This window comes from Chiloscyllium plagiosum, chromosome 7 (assembly GCF_004010195.1).
Source record: "Chiloscyllium plagiosum isolate BGI_BamShark_2017 chromosome 7, ASM401019v2, whole genome shotgun sequence".
NCBI lineage: Eukaryota > Metazoa > Chordata > Chondrichthyes > Orectolobiformes > Hemiscylliidae > Chiloscyllium > Chiloscyllium plagiosum.
The window spans coordinates 40,975,547-40,992,151 of record NC_057716.1 but is presented as its reverse complement, the minus strand read 5'-3'; the positions used below and the strand labels follow the sequence as shown (position 1 = coordinate 40,992,151).

The following is a 16,605-nucleotide window of genomic DNA, read 5'->3' as shown; positions in this document are numbered from 1 at the left end:
AACAAAATATTGATAGTAACAAATGATGCATATAAGTGATTTGTTTCTAAGAATCAGCAGTCTGATTCTACAAATGTTAGCATAACAAAATGCTTAGAGTATATACAAATCGTTGGGGGGAAATGAAAGTGAACAATTCGCATTCCAGTTCCTTAATGAAGTGCCATCTTGTGGAGGTGTTGTAGCTCTGACTGTTCTAAATGCTCATATCTGAAAGTATTGGTTATGTTACTTTGAAATGTTCTAACCTGCTTCAAAGTCACAAAAGTCATTTCTATCTTTTGTCTTTCAGTGTTGCGCTACAACATAAGTACAGACGTCAAAAGGAGAAATGGTTTTCCTTCGAGATTTATCTTAATATCTGATGGCAACTTGACTACTAGTTCAGGACAAATTGCACTCTATCACAATATCATTAAATGTAACGCTCATCAAGCACTTATGAGGGTAAGTTGAATCATTTTCCAGGTTGATTATACATAAACCAAGTAAATCTGTTTGCAGTTGAGAAATTCTTTCCTGCATTATTCTTCATATATTTTAGATAGCTGTGAAATTCCTGTTCTGAGGAAGAGTCACTGGACCTGAAACATTAACTCTGATTTCTCTTCACAGGTGTTGCCACATCTGCTGAGCTTTTCCAGCAACGTATGTTTTTATTGTTTTTTCTTGTGAAATTCCCCTGTAGCATTGCACGTAGAGAGATAGAATTATAGAATCCCTACAGTGTGGAAACAGGCAATTCAGCCCATCAAGCCCACTCCGAAGAGCATCTCGCCAAGATCCACCCACCCCCATTTCAACCCCACCTATCTCTGCATTTCCTATGGCTAATCCACATGGCCTGTAAACCCCTGGACACTATGGGACAATGTAGCATGGCCAATCCAGCTAACCTGCACAGCTTTGGACTGTGGGAGGAAACTGGAGCACCCAAAGGAAACCCTCAGGCACAGGGAGAATGTGCAAACTCCATCCACAGCCACCCGAGGATGGGATGAAAACCAGGTCCCTGGTACTGTGAGGCAGCACTGCTAACCACTGAGCCACCGTGCTGCCCTAAGCACAGGAGTTTTTCTGTAGTACTGACTGAAAAGCTGAAATTCTGAGACATCATTGTGAATAGGACAAATTTAAATTAGAAAGAAACGTTATGCCTGTGAAAAACAGTAACTGTCGATCTCAAGAGAATTTCTCTAAACCTTTCTTGTTCATGTACCTGTCCAAATGTTTATAAATGTTGTAACTGTACTTGTATCTATCACTTCCTCTGTGTGCAAACGTTGCCCCTCAGGTTCCTTTTAAGTCTTTCCCCTCTTGCCTAAAACCTATGCCCTCTCGTTTTAAATTCCCCTACCTGAGGGAAAAGACTTTTCGCTATTCACCTTATTGATGCCCCTCATAATTTTATAAACCTCTATAAAGTCACTCCTCAACCTCCTATGCTCCAGGGAAAAACATGCCAGCCTATCCAGCGTCTCTTTATAACTCAAACCGTCTCTGAATTCCTTTTGCCACTGACATATGAGGAGACATATTGAAGTATCTGCAATCTGGGCACTAATAAACTTGATCTCTACTCAATGGATACAAGTACTGTGCCATTAGTGTACACATTTTTAAAACAGATTTGTAAATAACATTCCTATAAATGAAAACTTTACAATTCTACATGAGGTTCTTTTGGCATACTTTGCAACATAATTTTCATAATTAACATTTGCATGTAATATGCTGTTGTTGAATATTTGCCTTACCTCCGTCTTGAACTCCTGATGTGAATTTCTGGCTGAAAGTATACTCTGTTCCACATTTTCTCCATAGGTTTTAAAATGTCTTTCCTAACAAGTTTTTTAAAAATCTGCTGAATACAGGATTTAATTTGCAAAGTCTTAACTCAAAAAGAAATCCCAGCACTTAATTTATTTTGTGAATTAGTAGGAAAAACATATTCCAATTGGAACTAAGTATGTGTTTTGCTGGAAAATCAGTTATTGAAATATGAATAATTACGGGGAATGTTGCTGATGTGATGTTATTACTTGAAGAAAATATTTAGTGAAGTAATGAAATGAAAGTTATTACAATAGTTAAATGATTAATCTAGGTGATTACATGAGCAACCAAACTTTGGTGGAAAGGGGATTGAGAGAACTGGAGGTGGCTGCTATTGTAGAAAGCATTGTAAGCTTTTTCAAAACTCTACAAAGAGATTTTTTAACAGCAGAAGGTGAAAAACTTGGTAAAAAAGTTGTTCTTAGTTGACTCATAAAGAAGAGAGACATGAAGATTCTAAGATTTTCATTGGGGAAAAGGTTCCATAGAAAGGATAGCCTAGAGGTACAGGACCTACAGCATCCCACCTAGCGAATGGCTCCTGGAACGAGCAGAAGGAATGCCATCCAAATAAGACCTACAGGCCAAGGGTCAGCAGCAGTGTGCCTGAAGCTCAGGCTGTCATGTCAGATGTTTGAATGACCTCTGCATCCTTTGGCAGACAGACCTTTGGAACAGGTGGCCACCCCATGCCTGTGGTGATGAAGGTGACTGTCTCCTTGTGTTTTTATGCCTTGAGCTGGAGGATCAGGTTGTCAACCTGGAAGTGTGCCACTGTTTCACCAGGGAATTTTCCACCAGTTTGAAAGGGGGTGACAGAACACGATCAAAGTAACAGAGAGAGACTGGGTCAGGCCAAGAATGTATTGATCGGGGGAATGGAAATGAGTGACCAATTGATGAGGAGGAGTGGGGTGAGGGTTGGGGGTCAGTGTTTGATCAGAGCTGATATAAATTGGAGTTGGAAGGAGGGGGAAGAGGGTGTTTTAATTGGATGTCATTCCCAGAATGGAGGTTGAAGGGTTTTCAGCTAGGTATCTAGATCTAGGAGGTAAGTGTGAAGATACCTGCCCTCTGAACCCACCAAGTCCTCATTGTGAGGGAGTTACTGGGCTCCCCAACCCTCCTAAAGTTTAGGAGGCTTTGAATGATTATGTGACTTGCAGCCTCATTATCATGTTTAAAAAATATAGCCCACCTTCTTGGAGGTGGTTGGTTATTCACTCATCTTTTAGTTTCAGTTAAAATGGGAAATAGGCAGGCAAAGGTGGTTGTGGGTCACAAAGCTGATTTTTCAGGCTTTAAACTTGGCTGTACACTTAGATTCCCAATCTGGCTCCAAGCAGACACTAAGTGGTTCAGTTTTAGGTCAGTATCAGCCCAATGTATCAAATATATTACACAGACAGCAAACAAGTACAGTTACTCAAATCTGATTCATAATTTGTAGGTTTTAGAATATAACCTCTAATTTTTGGAGAATAATTTCTGTGTTGGAGGTGAAATACAAGATAATTGGACATCTGATTGGAAAACTGGTGATAACTCTGAGGTAAATGTAGGACCTTGTGCTTTTTACACTGCTGAGATAAATATTGGTGACTTTGTAAGGTCATGGGTAGAGTCACAAAAGCTATAAGGAATGGGGATAATCTCAGTTTAATAGAGCTAGAAAAATCACTCTTTCTTCAATAAATCATTTAAATTAACATAATTTCAGATAGAAAGAAATTGAAGCAGCTTTGTAAACATTTTTTGTGGACCTAGGAAGTCTGGAGAAAGGCCTTTTTTATTATTCATATAGGCAAAAAAAAAATCAAAGAGTAGCATTTAAGGTAAAATCATTTATCATAATCCCAAAGCATGTCATGTTGCCATTGATGGATTTTGGTTAGATGGCTTTTGCCTGTGTATTTTTACTAATAGAAGCAAGCAGTTTAGTTTGGGAATAGACAGAGGCAGTTGCAACTCTGCTTTATTGACTGCATCTCACAGAATTAGGAGAACCACCAGGAGATGTAACCAAGTTAAGCCTGGACTTAAAGCAGAAACAAACCTTTTAACTTCTTCATTCACTTGGTGGGGCTCTATTTCAGCCAGGTTTTGGTGCAGGAAAAGCAAATGGAAGATTTGCTCTAGCTTCCAGCTAAAAGATAAACTCTATGAGTGTCCTTACAAAGCCTTGAGGCAGAAAGGAGCAGAATTAGTTTGGAAAGGTTTGGCAGAATCGCACCTGCCAGCAATCAAACATGGAACTGAAGCAACAACAATCATAAGGTATAAAGTACAAGTTGAAGGCTCGCTAGCTAGTGGATTGATCCATAAAATAATACCTCAGAAGACAGCTGGGAACACTGAAATTAATTATGAAAGGCTGTGGCATACTTCTAACTTCGAAATAACTGCCTGCAAGTGACTTGATGTAAGAATATGGGGTAGGGATACCAGGGAAAATAATTATTTCCCTTTTGACACTTCTGCCTTTCAAAAGATGATTATTGGGGGGATGTAAGACACAGGATTTTGGTTCGTGTTTTGCAGGCTGATGGGACACTATGCTGTGAACTGGAATGCTTGGCTTTTGCATAAAGGCATTTATTTCCTTTGAATTGATGCCCTTCAGCTGATGCTACTTTGTCAGCCTTTCTCAATCTAGCAAACCTTTCCTCAAATACTCTCTGCTCTACAAACATGATAAACTGGATTGATATATTTCACCATCTGCATTACCTAGCTTCTCATGCTGACTACATAATTGGTTTATCGAGTTGAGTTCCTCCCTTCAGCATGAAAAGAATGTCCCAGTACAGTACCTTTTCTTTGATCATGTCTATCAGTGGGTACCCTCCTGTTCAGACAGCACTGAGACACAGAACACGTAGGGATCCAAAAAAATGCATTAACCCACTGAAGAAAATAAGCCATTCAGAATTCCTCTGCTAGGGATTTCCTGGCTACTAATTAGCTGTGCACATTCACCATCAACAGAAAGTAAGCAATGAATGTGCCATATTTATTTAAATTTTCACATCTCCCCTGTAGAATTGGGAGGCTGCCCAAACAGCATTTGAATTCATGGTCTGACAAAGAGTGCAACCGAGTTTTCCCAACAGTTAGTGAATGGTCGATTAATTAGTACTCCTTTACATCTATTGTCAGTTTCTAATCTCTCAGACCTGGATCCGATACCATATTTTTTGAGCGGTAGTTTTAAATGTTTGTGCTCTCAGTTGGGAGCAATGTCCAGTATAATACCTATTGGAAAGCCAAGGGAAACATTATTTATTGTCTTCTGTGAACTAATTCTAAAGCTTGGAAAAAGTTGGTCAGCAAATACATACATTTCCATTGGGTTCAATTCCTGCCAAGAGCATGAATTCAGAAATTGTTTTTCTAGATCCCAAAGACAGTATTCCCATCTGAATGTCAATCTCTCTCCCATCTATGTTCTCTGCTGAAGAATAAACCAAACTAAACCAAATGGGTTTTATTAAATATGTGAAATATGAGAAAAGTGGTTTGTAATATTAAGTAATTGCAAATATAATTAAAGATGTTGGATAAATCAATAGTTTGAATTTGATTTATCCTATTTTACAGGAAACTAGGGATTGAGAAATCACTAGAATTTTTTTAGGCCTTACATAGTCTGAGAAAATGAACCAGATATCAGTGCCTTTAGTTTCAAATGACAGCTTCACAAGTATTACACTGCACTGCCTGAAGCACAGTGTAATACTGGTGAAGCTGTTAAGGGTAAATGTTTGATTATCTCTCAAATGAAGTGTTTACTAGAATGCACTTAAGTTCTATCAATTCAGAGAACAGAATAATCAATTGGTAATTAGATTGATTAGTTAATATACTGCAGATATATAAGAGACCTTGTGGAAAATTAATACGGATTAAATGACATTCAATTTAGGTCAAAGCAAGCAAGCATATATGTATAAGTGGAAACAGTGAGCCTTTGGAAGGACGAGCATTGTCTGTCACTACTTACACCTGGGAATAATTTAATCAAGTCCAGCATTGTAATAGTCACAGCTTGAAGTTGTTTACACTGCTTACAAAAATAACTTGGGATATTTTGCACAGTAGGTGGTTAGAAATCGAGAAGTTCCTTTTGAGTTAACTACATAAAGCACTTTCCATGAGATTCAATTCCAGAGCTACCAGCTACTTTCATCACAATCTTACTCAAATGGACATTCTATGTATATGAGCCTGAACAGTCAATATTGAAGAGCTAGTTAGCTGAGGGGGGCATTGTACCTGTTTCTGAATCTGTATTTCTCTGATATACACCTTGCAGGATAGGAACTGAGAGCAGTGATTCCAGCTAAGATTATTCTTCCTAACAGAGGCTATTGAGGCTTTTTGCATTTAGTCGCCTCTGTGTTAGCTGTCACTAAATAATTTGTCATAGACCAGGAATGGAATTGTAAACTTCATGGCAGTACACCTTAAAGGGTGAACTTGCAGATTTTTCAAACCTGGAAGAAAAGTTTTGGAAATATACGATAGGCTAGTCAGGATGTGTTATGATGCTTAGGGCATGCAGCTTCTACTGTTTGGCTGTATTTTATTTTCCCCCTTGAACTTGGCTCTCAACTTAGCACTGAATATACTGTTTTTTTCACATGTACCACTGGACTATGAAAAAATACAACATTCTGCATTAATTATTGTAGTTTCTTCCAATTCCATAATGAAACTGGTGTGTTGGAACAGATGTGAGTAGTGACATTGTTTCACCATATTCCTAATTTTTGTTTGATTTATGAGGTTGTGCAATTCCATGGGCGATGGTAGCTTTCTGATACATTGCCAACATGGCCATTCTTCATCTAGATATTAAATGTTAATTTGTTGTTTAACTGGGCGAACATCACAGGAGATGGCAGTCCTTTCTCAATCAAATCCACCTATGTGTCAATGTCACATTCTACTTACTGACTGATACCTTTTTACCTACTTTCCCAATAAAATTTATTGACTCCCATTTTCTGGCTCTAAAACTACATCTTATTAAAATTTGTAGATCCTGTCATATTTCCATTCAGAAGTTCTATGTCAGCAGTTCCTCTGAGGATTTCAAAGTTAATTGTGTCAACATCTGGAGACATCTCTTTTGTCATGTTTTTAATCAGATTTTCCCATTAATGTGACAGCCTGTGACACTGCAGTTCTGGCTCTGCAAAACTATTTCTCGTCTCTCGGTTGCCTCCTTAAGCTATCATAATAGAGCTGATTTAAGCAGGTGGAGTATCAGAATTAGTGGCCCTCATATTAATCGAAAGGCAGCACACGTGTGAGCAAAACCCAGAAGTCACATCAGTGGGTCAGAATTTGCAATTGAAACTGCGTTAAAGTAATCAGTTTTGAATTCTGGGTTTTACATCTCCAAGATGCATAGCAAGCATGATGTGCACCAACATGACACTGTTTCCATTGTAAAGGTACATTATGCAAATAGAAGTTGGGGAAGTCAGGATGTGCTGATGCTGAATGCTGCACATGGAGCAAAGGAGCACCTATGACTACTAACACATTCTTGCATTTGTGGCTGGCTACAGTTTGAGCAAGAGCAAAATGCCTTTACCCACCAATATCATTGGAGACAAAAACCACCTGCTTTCATCAAGAAAGTGAATTGGAAATGAACAGTAGGAAATCTCTCCTCCAATCCTGGATGCAATGCAGGAACTAATTTTAAAGACTAAGAAGTCTGGATAATCAAGCACAGTTTTGTGGAGGGGTTTTGGGGAGGTGATGGCCTAGTGGTATTATGGCTAGACTTTTAATTGAGAAACTCCGATAACAACCTGGGGAACTGGGTTCAATTCCTACCCTGGAGGATTGTGGAATTTGAATTCAATAAAAATCTGCAATTAAGAGTTTAATGATGACCATGAAACTACTGTTGATTGTCAAAAAAAATCTGGTTCACTAATGTCCTGGTCTGGCCTACATGTGACTCCAGACCCACAGCAATGTGGTTGACTCTTAACTGTCTTCTGGGCAATTATAGATAGGCAGTAAATGATGGCTTAGGCAGTGACACTCATATGGATGAATAGTAGCGACAAAGAAAATTCTTAACCGTTCTTGAAGTCCACTAGCCATTTATTTTTGCTTACCAAGCACACTCCATTACAACAGACCTCCCATCCACTAAACTTCTAGTGGCACAGCCTTAATTTTCTTTGACATTCAACATTTCCTTCGTTATAAATTCACCATTGTCATCTTCCCTAGCTCTTACACAGTGTTCTCCATTTGACTCGTCGTTACCCTCATCAAATGCACTGCACGTATCGGATGAATATCTGTTCTTTGCTCACACATGTATTTCTTTCACCACATAGAGTCAAAGAGCACAGAAACAGACTGACCATTTGGTCCAACTGGTCCATGCAGACCGGATATCCTAAATTAGTCCCATTTGCCTTTACTTGGCCAATATCCCTCTAAGTCCTTACTATTTTTATACCCATCCAGATGCCTTTTAAATGTTGCAATTGTATCAGCCTCACCACTTCCTCTGGCAGCTCATTCCATACACACACCATCTTCTGCGTGAAAAAGTTACACCTTAGAGCCCTTTTAAATCTTTCCCCTCTCATCCTAAACCTGTGCCCTCTAGTTCTGAACAGTCCCACCACAGGGAAAAGACCATGTCTATTTATCGTATCCACACCCTCATTTTATAAATGTCTATAAGGTCACTCCTCAGCCTCTGACGCTCCAGGAAAGACAGCCCCAGCCTATTCAACCTCTCCCTATAGAGCAAACTTTCCAACCCTGACAACATCCTTGTATATCTTTTCTGAACCTTTCAAGTTTCACAACATCCTTTTGGTAGGAAGGAGACCAGAATTGCTCACAATACTCCAAAAGTGGCCTAACCACTGTCCTGTACAGCTGCAGCATTACCTGCCAAATCCTGTACTCAGTGCTTTGACCTATGATGGAAAGCATACCAAATGCTTTATAGGAAAGAAGATGCAAAATGTAAGGAAGAGGAAATGGTCTGGTTGGAGGCTGTAACAAACTGTCCAGATCACTGACATTGTGATGGAAATAAATGGAGAAATCAGAATTGTTCTCCATCAGAGATGGAGAGACAGGGCATTCACCAATAGCTGGTGACTGAATTACAAATATCTCTGAAACATGTATGCTGACTTCATTTCAACAGTGTTGAGAGAGTAGTGCTAGAAAAGCACAGCAGCTCAGGCAGCATCCAAGGAGCAGGAGAAGCAACGTTTCAGGCAAAAGCCCTTCATCAGGAACAAAAGGTCAATTATCCTGCTTCTTGGATGCTGCCTGACCTGCTGTGCTTTTCCAGCACCACACTCTTGACTCTGAACTCCAGCCTCTGGAATCCTCACTTTCTCCTACTTATTTCATCAGTGTCTAAACCTTAAGACTGTCATCAGACTGGCATTGTGTAGATGTAGAAACTCAAATAAAATTCCAAATCCAAATGTTCCCTGGTTCTGCCTGTTGTGACCATAGGGGATGTCCCAGACCTATCCCCAACCATCTATCATTTGGCATATGCATTTATTTGCAGGAATCTGTGACACTTCATATATCCTATGTAGTGAGTCAGAAAGAACTAATATTGAGGTCCATGGTGATTTTTATAGCCAGTGCTAATGCATGGCCTCCAGGTCAGTGAAAGGAATAGGTCTTTCTGTGGGAGAATATAGATAACTGCTAACATCTGACATATCAACCTCAGCCTCTGAAAGTTTTTTCTTTTAAAATTCATTCATTGAATGCAAATGTTACCATCTGCCATGGCAGGAATCAAATGCAGGTCCCCAGAACATCACTGGGATATCTGGGTCAATAGTCTAGCAGAAATACCACTAGGTTATCAACTGCCATCAAGGTGCTGAAGCACTGCAGTCGGAGAGGCCAGTGAGGGATGAGGTTAACGAGTGATTGCTCTGAAGCACTGCTATCTCAGAGACCAATGAAGTTGAACCTTTGCAACCCCGGAGTTCTTCTCCTAAGATTTTACATCGTGTTCTCTGTCTATGCATCTCGATCCTGTACACAAGCTGTGTACAGTATCTGGTATATTGTAATACGTGATCAATGGACCTTTCACTCTAAATATACCAATTTTAAAATCAGCAGAGTTTAGAAAAATCTGCATTCTCTCAAAAGCTCTTTGCCAATCCTTTGTCAGAGACTAATGAAACAAGCTGCTGTTAGTGAGATTTTACTCAGATGGGTAATGATAAGTTTATGTCTCCCCCAAACTGCTGCTCAGTCTTGTCTCTGTTTTACTAACCAGTTGCTTAATCCCCAGGAAGCCTATACTGGAGACTTTTAAGTTTTAAAAATATCTTTCTGAGAATATTATTTGAAGCACAAGTACCCACCTTTTCACACTAATTAAGGTATCAACTTCAGGAACTGGTTATTTGCAGAATTTTAATCATACCTTTGTTAAAAGCTGAACGTTGGAATTGGATTGTAGCCGTGATTTCAAATCTACTTGTTTTAATCACCTACATCATCACCACCTCTCATTCTTAGGATTAAAACTCCCCTCATCATCTCAGGCTGCAGGTTCACTATTCACTAATGCCATGCACCATCCTCTGCCCCACTCACCATCACCACCACCTGGTAGTAAGGATCTGCCCCATGGATGTAATTTTCAGGCTGTCAGTCTTCTCTGATTATTTCAAGCCAAACGCACCTTCATCAGCAGCTATCTTTTTGAGGTTAATTTTAGACATTTATTTCTAATAAGTCAATTCTACCAATGACTTGTACATAATAAAGAATAGCTTAAACATTTCTAATATTTTTGGTGGTAAATTTATGCCTCTAATTTTGGCTTGCTGAAGAAATAGATTTTCGTTTTCTTTCATCTTATCAATATAAGTTTGAACTGTCCAGAGAAGTAAAGACTAATGTAAAGAGACCATTGAAAACCTCTGATATGTTTTGGCAATCAATCTGAACCAGCCCTGAGAAATCTTGTGACCCTATTTCCCCTTTAGTGGTCTTTTTATTAGCCTTGCATTCTTAAGCAGGCTAAAACCAATATTACAGCATCTACTCTCGACAGTGGTGGGGTGGTGCAGTGGCTCAGTGGTTAGCACTGCTGCCTCACAGCGCTCGGGACCTGGGTTCAATTCCAGCCTCAGGTGACTGTCTGTGTGGAGTTTGCACATTCTCCCTGTGTCTGTGTGGGTTTCCTCCGGGTACTCCGGTTTCCTCCCACAGTCTAAACATGTGCAGGTTAGGTGAATTGGCCATGCTAAATTGCCTAAAGTGTTTAGGGATGTGTAGGTTAGGTGCATTAGTCAGGGGTAAAATGTAGGGAAAAGGGTTTGGGTGGGATACTCTTTGGAAGGTTGGTGTGGACTTTTTAGGCTGAAGGGCCTGTTTCCACACTATAGGGATTCTATTCAAGATTCACGGAATCCATATTATGCATATGGATTCTATGAATTTTGATTAGTTGGTTGAGCTTGCTATTGCAATGGTATAATTTAAAGATATGTGCACATTGATAATGTGTTATTCACTGAATTATGTTTCTTTTTCTTTTAAAAGAGGGAGGTCAGGGATATTTTGACACCAGTTTACTTTGAAGTATCATATTTCCTGGAAAAACATATTACTAAGAATGAATCGACAGATGCTTTCCGACCACTCCAACCTGTTTTGCAGAAAAAAGGAAACCAAACAAATGAAGTCAAAAATAAGGTTTGCATTTAATTATATTTTTTATCCATCCAGTGATACAACTAAAGACTTTGGGGTAGAAATTGGTATGTGCTGCATTGATAGCTGAGTGTAGTTCAGGGTTAACAGGACTGATCGTTAGTCATGTTATCCTCCATCTGACCTTCTCCCTCCAAAAGTACACTAGATACCAGTTTTTTGACCACAGTTCCCGAGTTACAATACTTTTAATGTCCATTTCAGGATCCATGCTATATTTGACAACAGATGTGCAGAGCATGTAACATTTGAACTGTAGCAGCCAGTGATGCTTAAAGAAACATCCAGTAGCCCATGAAGAGTTAAGTTAATTTATCTGAATTTGTTGTCAATAGAGCCAGATTATTATTTTTGCCTCCCCAACACTATTGTAAGGTGTTGCTGGCTTGTGCTCACTCTCCTGTTTTTCACCTCCAAATCTGTGAAATTGAGATCAGGACCACAATACAACCATCACCTATAAAGTGGCGATAATGAGGATTTGTACCTTTTCTGTAAATTTCAGCTGTGTTATATGGTCTCAGATATGATTACACAGAGCTTTGAATTATACATTATCATGATAAGCTTTATTTGTATTTATTGTTTCATTTTACATATTGTACATTTACTCTTACATTCTTTTTTGAACAGACCTATTTTGAGCGATATTGTGCATTTGAAAATTGTTCTGCTAACCTCCAGGTTTCTGGAAAACTGCTGCTAACAGGGTGGGTGATGTACATTCTACAGTTATGTGTTGTTCTTTTTAATATGAATTTTTTGTTTTAAATACATACTTGGTAAAACATGTTAAAGAAATGATGTTCTCAGTAATTATTTCAGATATTCTGCCTCAGCTAGACTTTCCTACATTTTGTGACTTGATGTTTAATTAGTGATGCTGTAGCTGGTCATCTGTTGGTTATCAATTTCCATTCTGTCCTGTTTCAACCCTGCTAACCAGCTAAGCTTGAGAAATAGCTAAGGCAAGATGAGTCTCCAAAGATCTTATCCCTACCATGTTGCTATCTAATTTTGTCTTCATCTTTCACAAATGAAACAGCTTTAGTCAAGTGTTCAAGAAATAGAAATCCAGTCATGTGTCTGGACGATAAGTTCAGTTGCCTCTTCCCCTTCCTTTCGCCTTTGCACACTAACCCAAAGCCCACTGAAATTTTTTTAATAAACACTGGGGGAAAACTGAAGCTATTGTTTTTAGTTCCTTTCGCAATTCTTGTAGTTGATTTATTCTCTATCTCATTGTCTTAGACTAAACCAGACTGTTCGTACTCTTGACGTTCTAACCAATTAACCCAAAAGCTTTGCCACAAAAGTCATTTATTTTCACCGTCAGAGTGGTTCCTTCTTCTGTCAGTATCAAGATCTGCTCAAACGTTTTAAAATTTTTTTGTCTTTATACTTGAATTTCCATGCTCCTATTTTCTACTGTAATAAAATTTGTATCACCCAAACTCTGCCATTTGATATTAATTCTCACTCAAATTCCACACCTACCTCAACTGCCTACATTGGCTCCCTGCTCCCAAGCATCTCAAATGTACCATTTCCATCTTTATTTAATTGCCTTCATGGATTTGCTGTCAGACAAGCCTGCTCCGGCCCTACAATCTACATCCCGCCCTATGGTTAATAAAGTCAGACAGTCATGCAGTTTGGAAGCAGACCCTTTGGTTCAACTCCTCCAAGCTGACCAGGCTCACTAAACTGAACCAGTCCCATTTGTTTGCATTTGACCTGTATCCCTCTAAATCTTTCCTAGTCATGTATCTGTCCAAATGCCTTTTAAATGTTGTAATTGTACTCACCTCTACCACTTCTTCTGGCAGCTCATTCCATATATGAGCTGCCTCACAGCGCCGGAGACCCGGGTTCAATTCCCGCCTCAGGCGACTGACTGTGTGGAGTTTGCACATTCTCCCCGTGTCTGCGTGGGTTTCCTCCGGGTGCTCCGGTTTCCTCCCACAATCCAAAACATGTGCAGGTCAGGTGAATTGGCCATGCTAAATTGCCCGTGGTGTTAGATATGGGGTAAATGTAGGGGTATGGGTGGGTTGCGCTTCGGCGGGTCGGTGTGGACTTGTTGGGCCGAAGGGCCTGTTTCCACACTGTAATCTAATCTAATCTAATATGCATCACCCTCTGTGTGAAAAGGTTGCTTCTCGGATCCCTTTTAAATCTTTCCCCTCTCACCTTAAAACTATGCCCTCTAGTTAGATTAGATTACATTACAGTATGGAAACAGGCCCTTCCGCCCAACAAGTCCACACTGACCCGCCGAAGTGAAACCCACCCAGACCCCTACATTTACCCCTTATCTAACACTACGGGCAATTTAGCATGGCCAATTCACCTGACCCTGCACATCTTTGGACTGTGGGAGGAAACCGGAGCACCTGGGTGAAACCCACGCAGACAAGGGGAGAATGTGCAAACTCCACACAGTCAGTCGCCTGAGGCGGGAATTGAACCCGGGTCTCTGGCGCTGTGAGGCAGCAGTGTGTTGGACTCCCCTAATCTTGGCAATTCTCCTTATTTATGCCTTTCATGATTTTATAAACCTCTGTAAAGTCACCCCTCGGCCTCCTATGTTCCAGGATAAAAAAGTCTCAGTCTATCTAGCGTCTCCTTATAACTCAAACCTTCAAGTCTAGCTAACATCCTTGTAAATATTTGCTGCATCCTTTCCAATGTAATAACATTCTTCCTATAGCAGGCTGACCAGAATTGTATGTAATACTCCAAAAGTGGCCTCACCAATGTTTTATACAGCAGCAACATGTCGTCACAATTCCTATACTCAGTGCTCTGACCAATGAAGGCAAACATGCCAGTTGCCTTTTCCCTAACCCTGTCTACCTGTGATGCCACTTTCAAGGAATTTTGAACCTACACCCCTGGATCTTTCTGTTTGACAACACTCCCTAGAGCCCTACCATTAGCAGTGTAAGTGCTGCCCTGGTTTGTCTTATTGTTCATCTGACCCTTTCACCCAACAGTGGGCTGCTGTGCCTTATTGCTGTTGAGGTTCCCTGCACTAGAATTCCATTTCATAGACTCTTCTGCCTTTCTACCTCCCTGCCTCCTTTAAAGTGCCCTTTAAAATACAACTCTCCAAACGTTTGGTCATCCTTTCCATAAAATTGTTTTTAATTTTACCATTTAATACCATATAAAAATGCCATGGAACAAAAAAGAAACAAGTGTGGATGCTGGAAATCTGAAACAAAAACATAAAATGCTGGGGAAACTCAACAAGTCTGGCAGCATCTGTGGAGAGAAATCAGAGTTAACGTTTTGGGTCCAGTGACCCTTCTTTGGAAGTTCTTGTTTTGTTTCAAGGAAACAAAAGTTTTGTTTCAAGTGCCATGGAATTTGATTTATAAATTTTGAGGTGTTCTCTCAATTAAAAGTTTTGTTGGTGTTAGACAGAAGCTTGGCAACTTGAAGTAGAAAACTATCAGCCACATGTAGGCTTTAGATTTGTCCAGCAGTGGAAATAGGTCAATCATTTACTGGTGAAGACAGATTTCTGTGAAATCATAATCAGTTTCTGTGAGAGAGGGCTGAATCAATTGCAGCATGCTGTACCCACATTGGTGCCATCAGAAAGTTTAAGCTTTGAACAATCTTCTGCTAACGTTTCCTGATGCTGAAAGTAATGAATTGCAATCAGTGTTGCGACCATAGTCATAATGATAAGTATCATCCTCTTGTTACCATTACCTATTTGAACATATCTGCTAATGTCTGGATGATCTATTAATATTGAACATCACCTTAGACAAAGGTGGCCTCACCAATGTTTTGTACAGCAGCAACATGTCGTCACAATTCCTATACTCAGTGCTCTGACCAATGAAGGCAAACATGCCAATTGCCTTATCCCCAACCCTGTCTACCTGTGATGCCACTTTCACGATAATCATAGCATTGGCAAGGAGCTGATAGAATGAATCATGCACCAGAATTGTTGCAGCAAAGACTAGCATTACAAAACTCCAGAAAATCCTCATCAATGTCTCTTGAAAGATGGTGAAATCACATTTTCTATTTCCCTTAAGGCTAGCTGATATTTAAGCATATGTACCAACTGTAGAGTGAGAAACAAATCTTTCACATCCTCGGAAGTAAATTGAGTTGATTTCATCTCCATTGCAGTGAAATACCCATTTGTGAAGAAACCAAAACCTTTTTAGGGCCTTGCTTCATTTAAATGGAACCTGCAAACTGTAGGTATAAGACTAGTTTCTGGATTAAAATATACAGGAAATTATTTTTGTCCTTTTCCTCTACAAAACATATCCATATTTAATTCTAAGGCAGGAATGAAGGCAAAGTGCCGTTAGGAATTTTGTGAAGCCAATTGAATTACTTCACACATGGTGCAAACTCTACTTGTGATTCCTTAAAATTGCAATTGGGCTCTGCACTTCATCTAAAGACACAAAATTGCATAATTAAGGGACCTATTCCCTGAAACTGGACTGTTGGCACTAAGTTGGCAATATGTCTAATGACTCAGTTTGAACCCATTTCAATCCTATGAATGTTGATATCAGACAGTTAAAATTGGCCCAAGTAAATACATAATGAAACCAAGCATGGAGTTGCTTTTAAATAAGCTTTTTCACAGAATTTGATTACTAATTCATAATTTGCTACTTCAATCTTTTCAAACTTGGGTGTGTCCTTCACTATTGGCCTTGTTTTTAACCAGTGTTTCTTAAATAAAAAATCTTTCTGTTCCATATGCTATGGTATCAACATAACCGGGCAGGATTAGATTGTGTGCACAGAGATTCATTACAAGGATGGTTTTGCCTCAGCTTAATAAAGTGGAAAACATGTTTACTAATTTGCAAAGCATATTCCTTGGATGTTTCTATTTAAACAGATTAGTTTTAATTTCTGCATGCAAATTATGGCATCTTCCAAACAACCCAAGTACTTTGCCGGCAGTTTCATGTAATATAAAAGTAATTTCCTGCACTATGTGTATCC

The 16,605-nt window shown here is 39.5% G+C and overlaps 1 protein-coding gene across 4 annotated transcripts in view; it reads left to right on the top strand.

Moving 5' to 3' along the window:
* Window positions 1–16,605, top strand: part of itga4 (integrin alpha 4) — a 217,907-nt gene that overhangs the window by 127,998 nt on the left and 73,304 nt on the right. For all 4 annotated transcript variants that reach the window (XM_043693479.1, XM_043693477.1, XM_043693480.1 and 1 more), the window contains 3 exons: window positions 293–447; window positions 11,431–11,583; window positions 12,235–12,311. In XM_043693479.1, coding sequence (XP_043549414.1) covers window positions 293–447; window positions 11,431–11,583; window positions 12,235–12,311 — 385 coding nt within the window. The remainder of the gene's footprint in view (window positions 1–292; window positions 448–11,430; window positions 11,584–12,234; window positions 12,312–16,605) is intronic.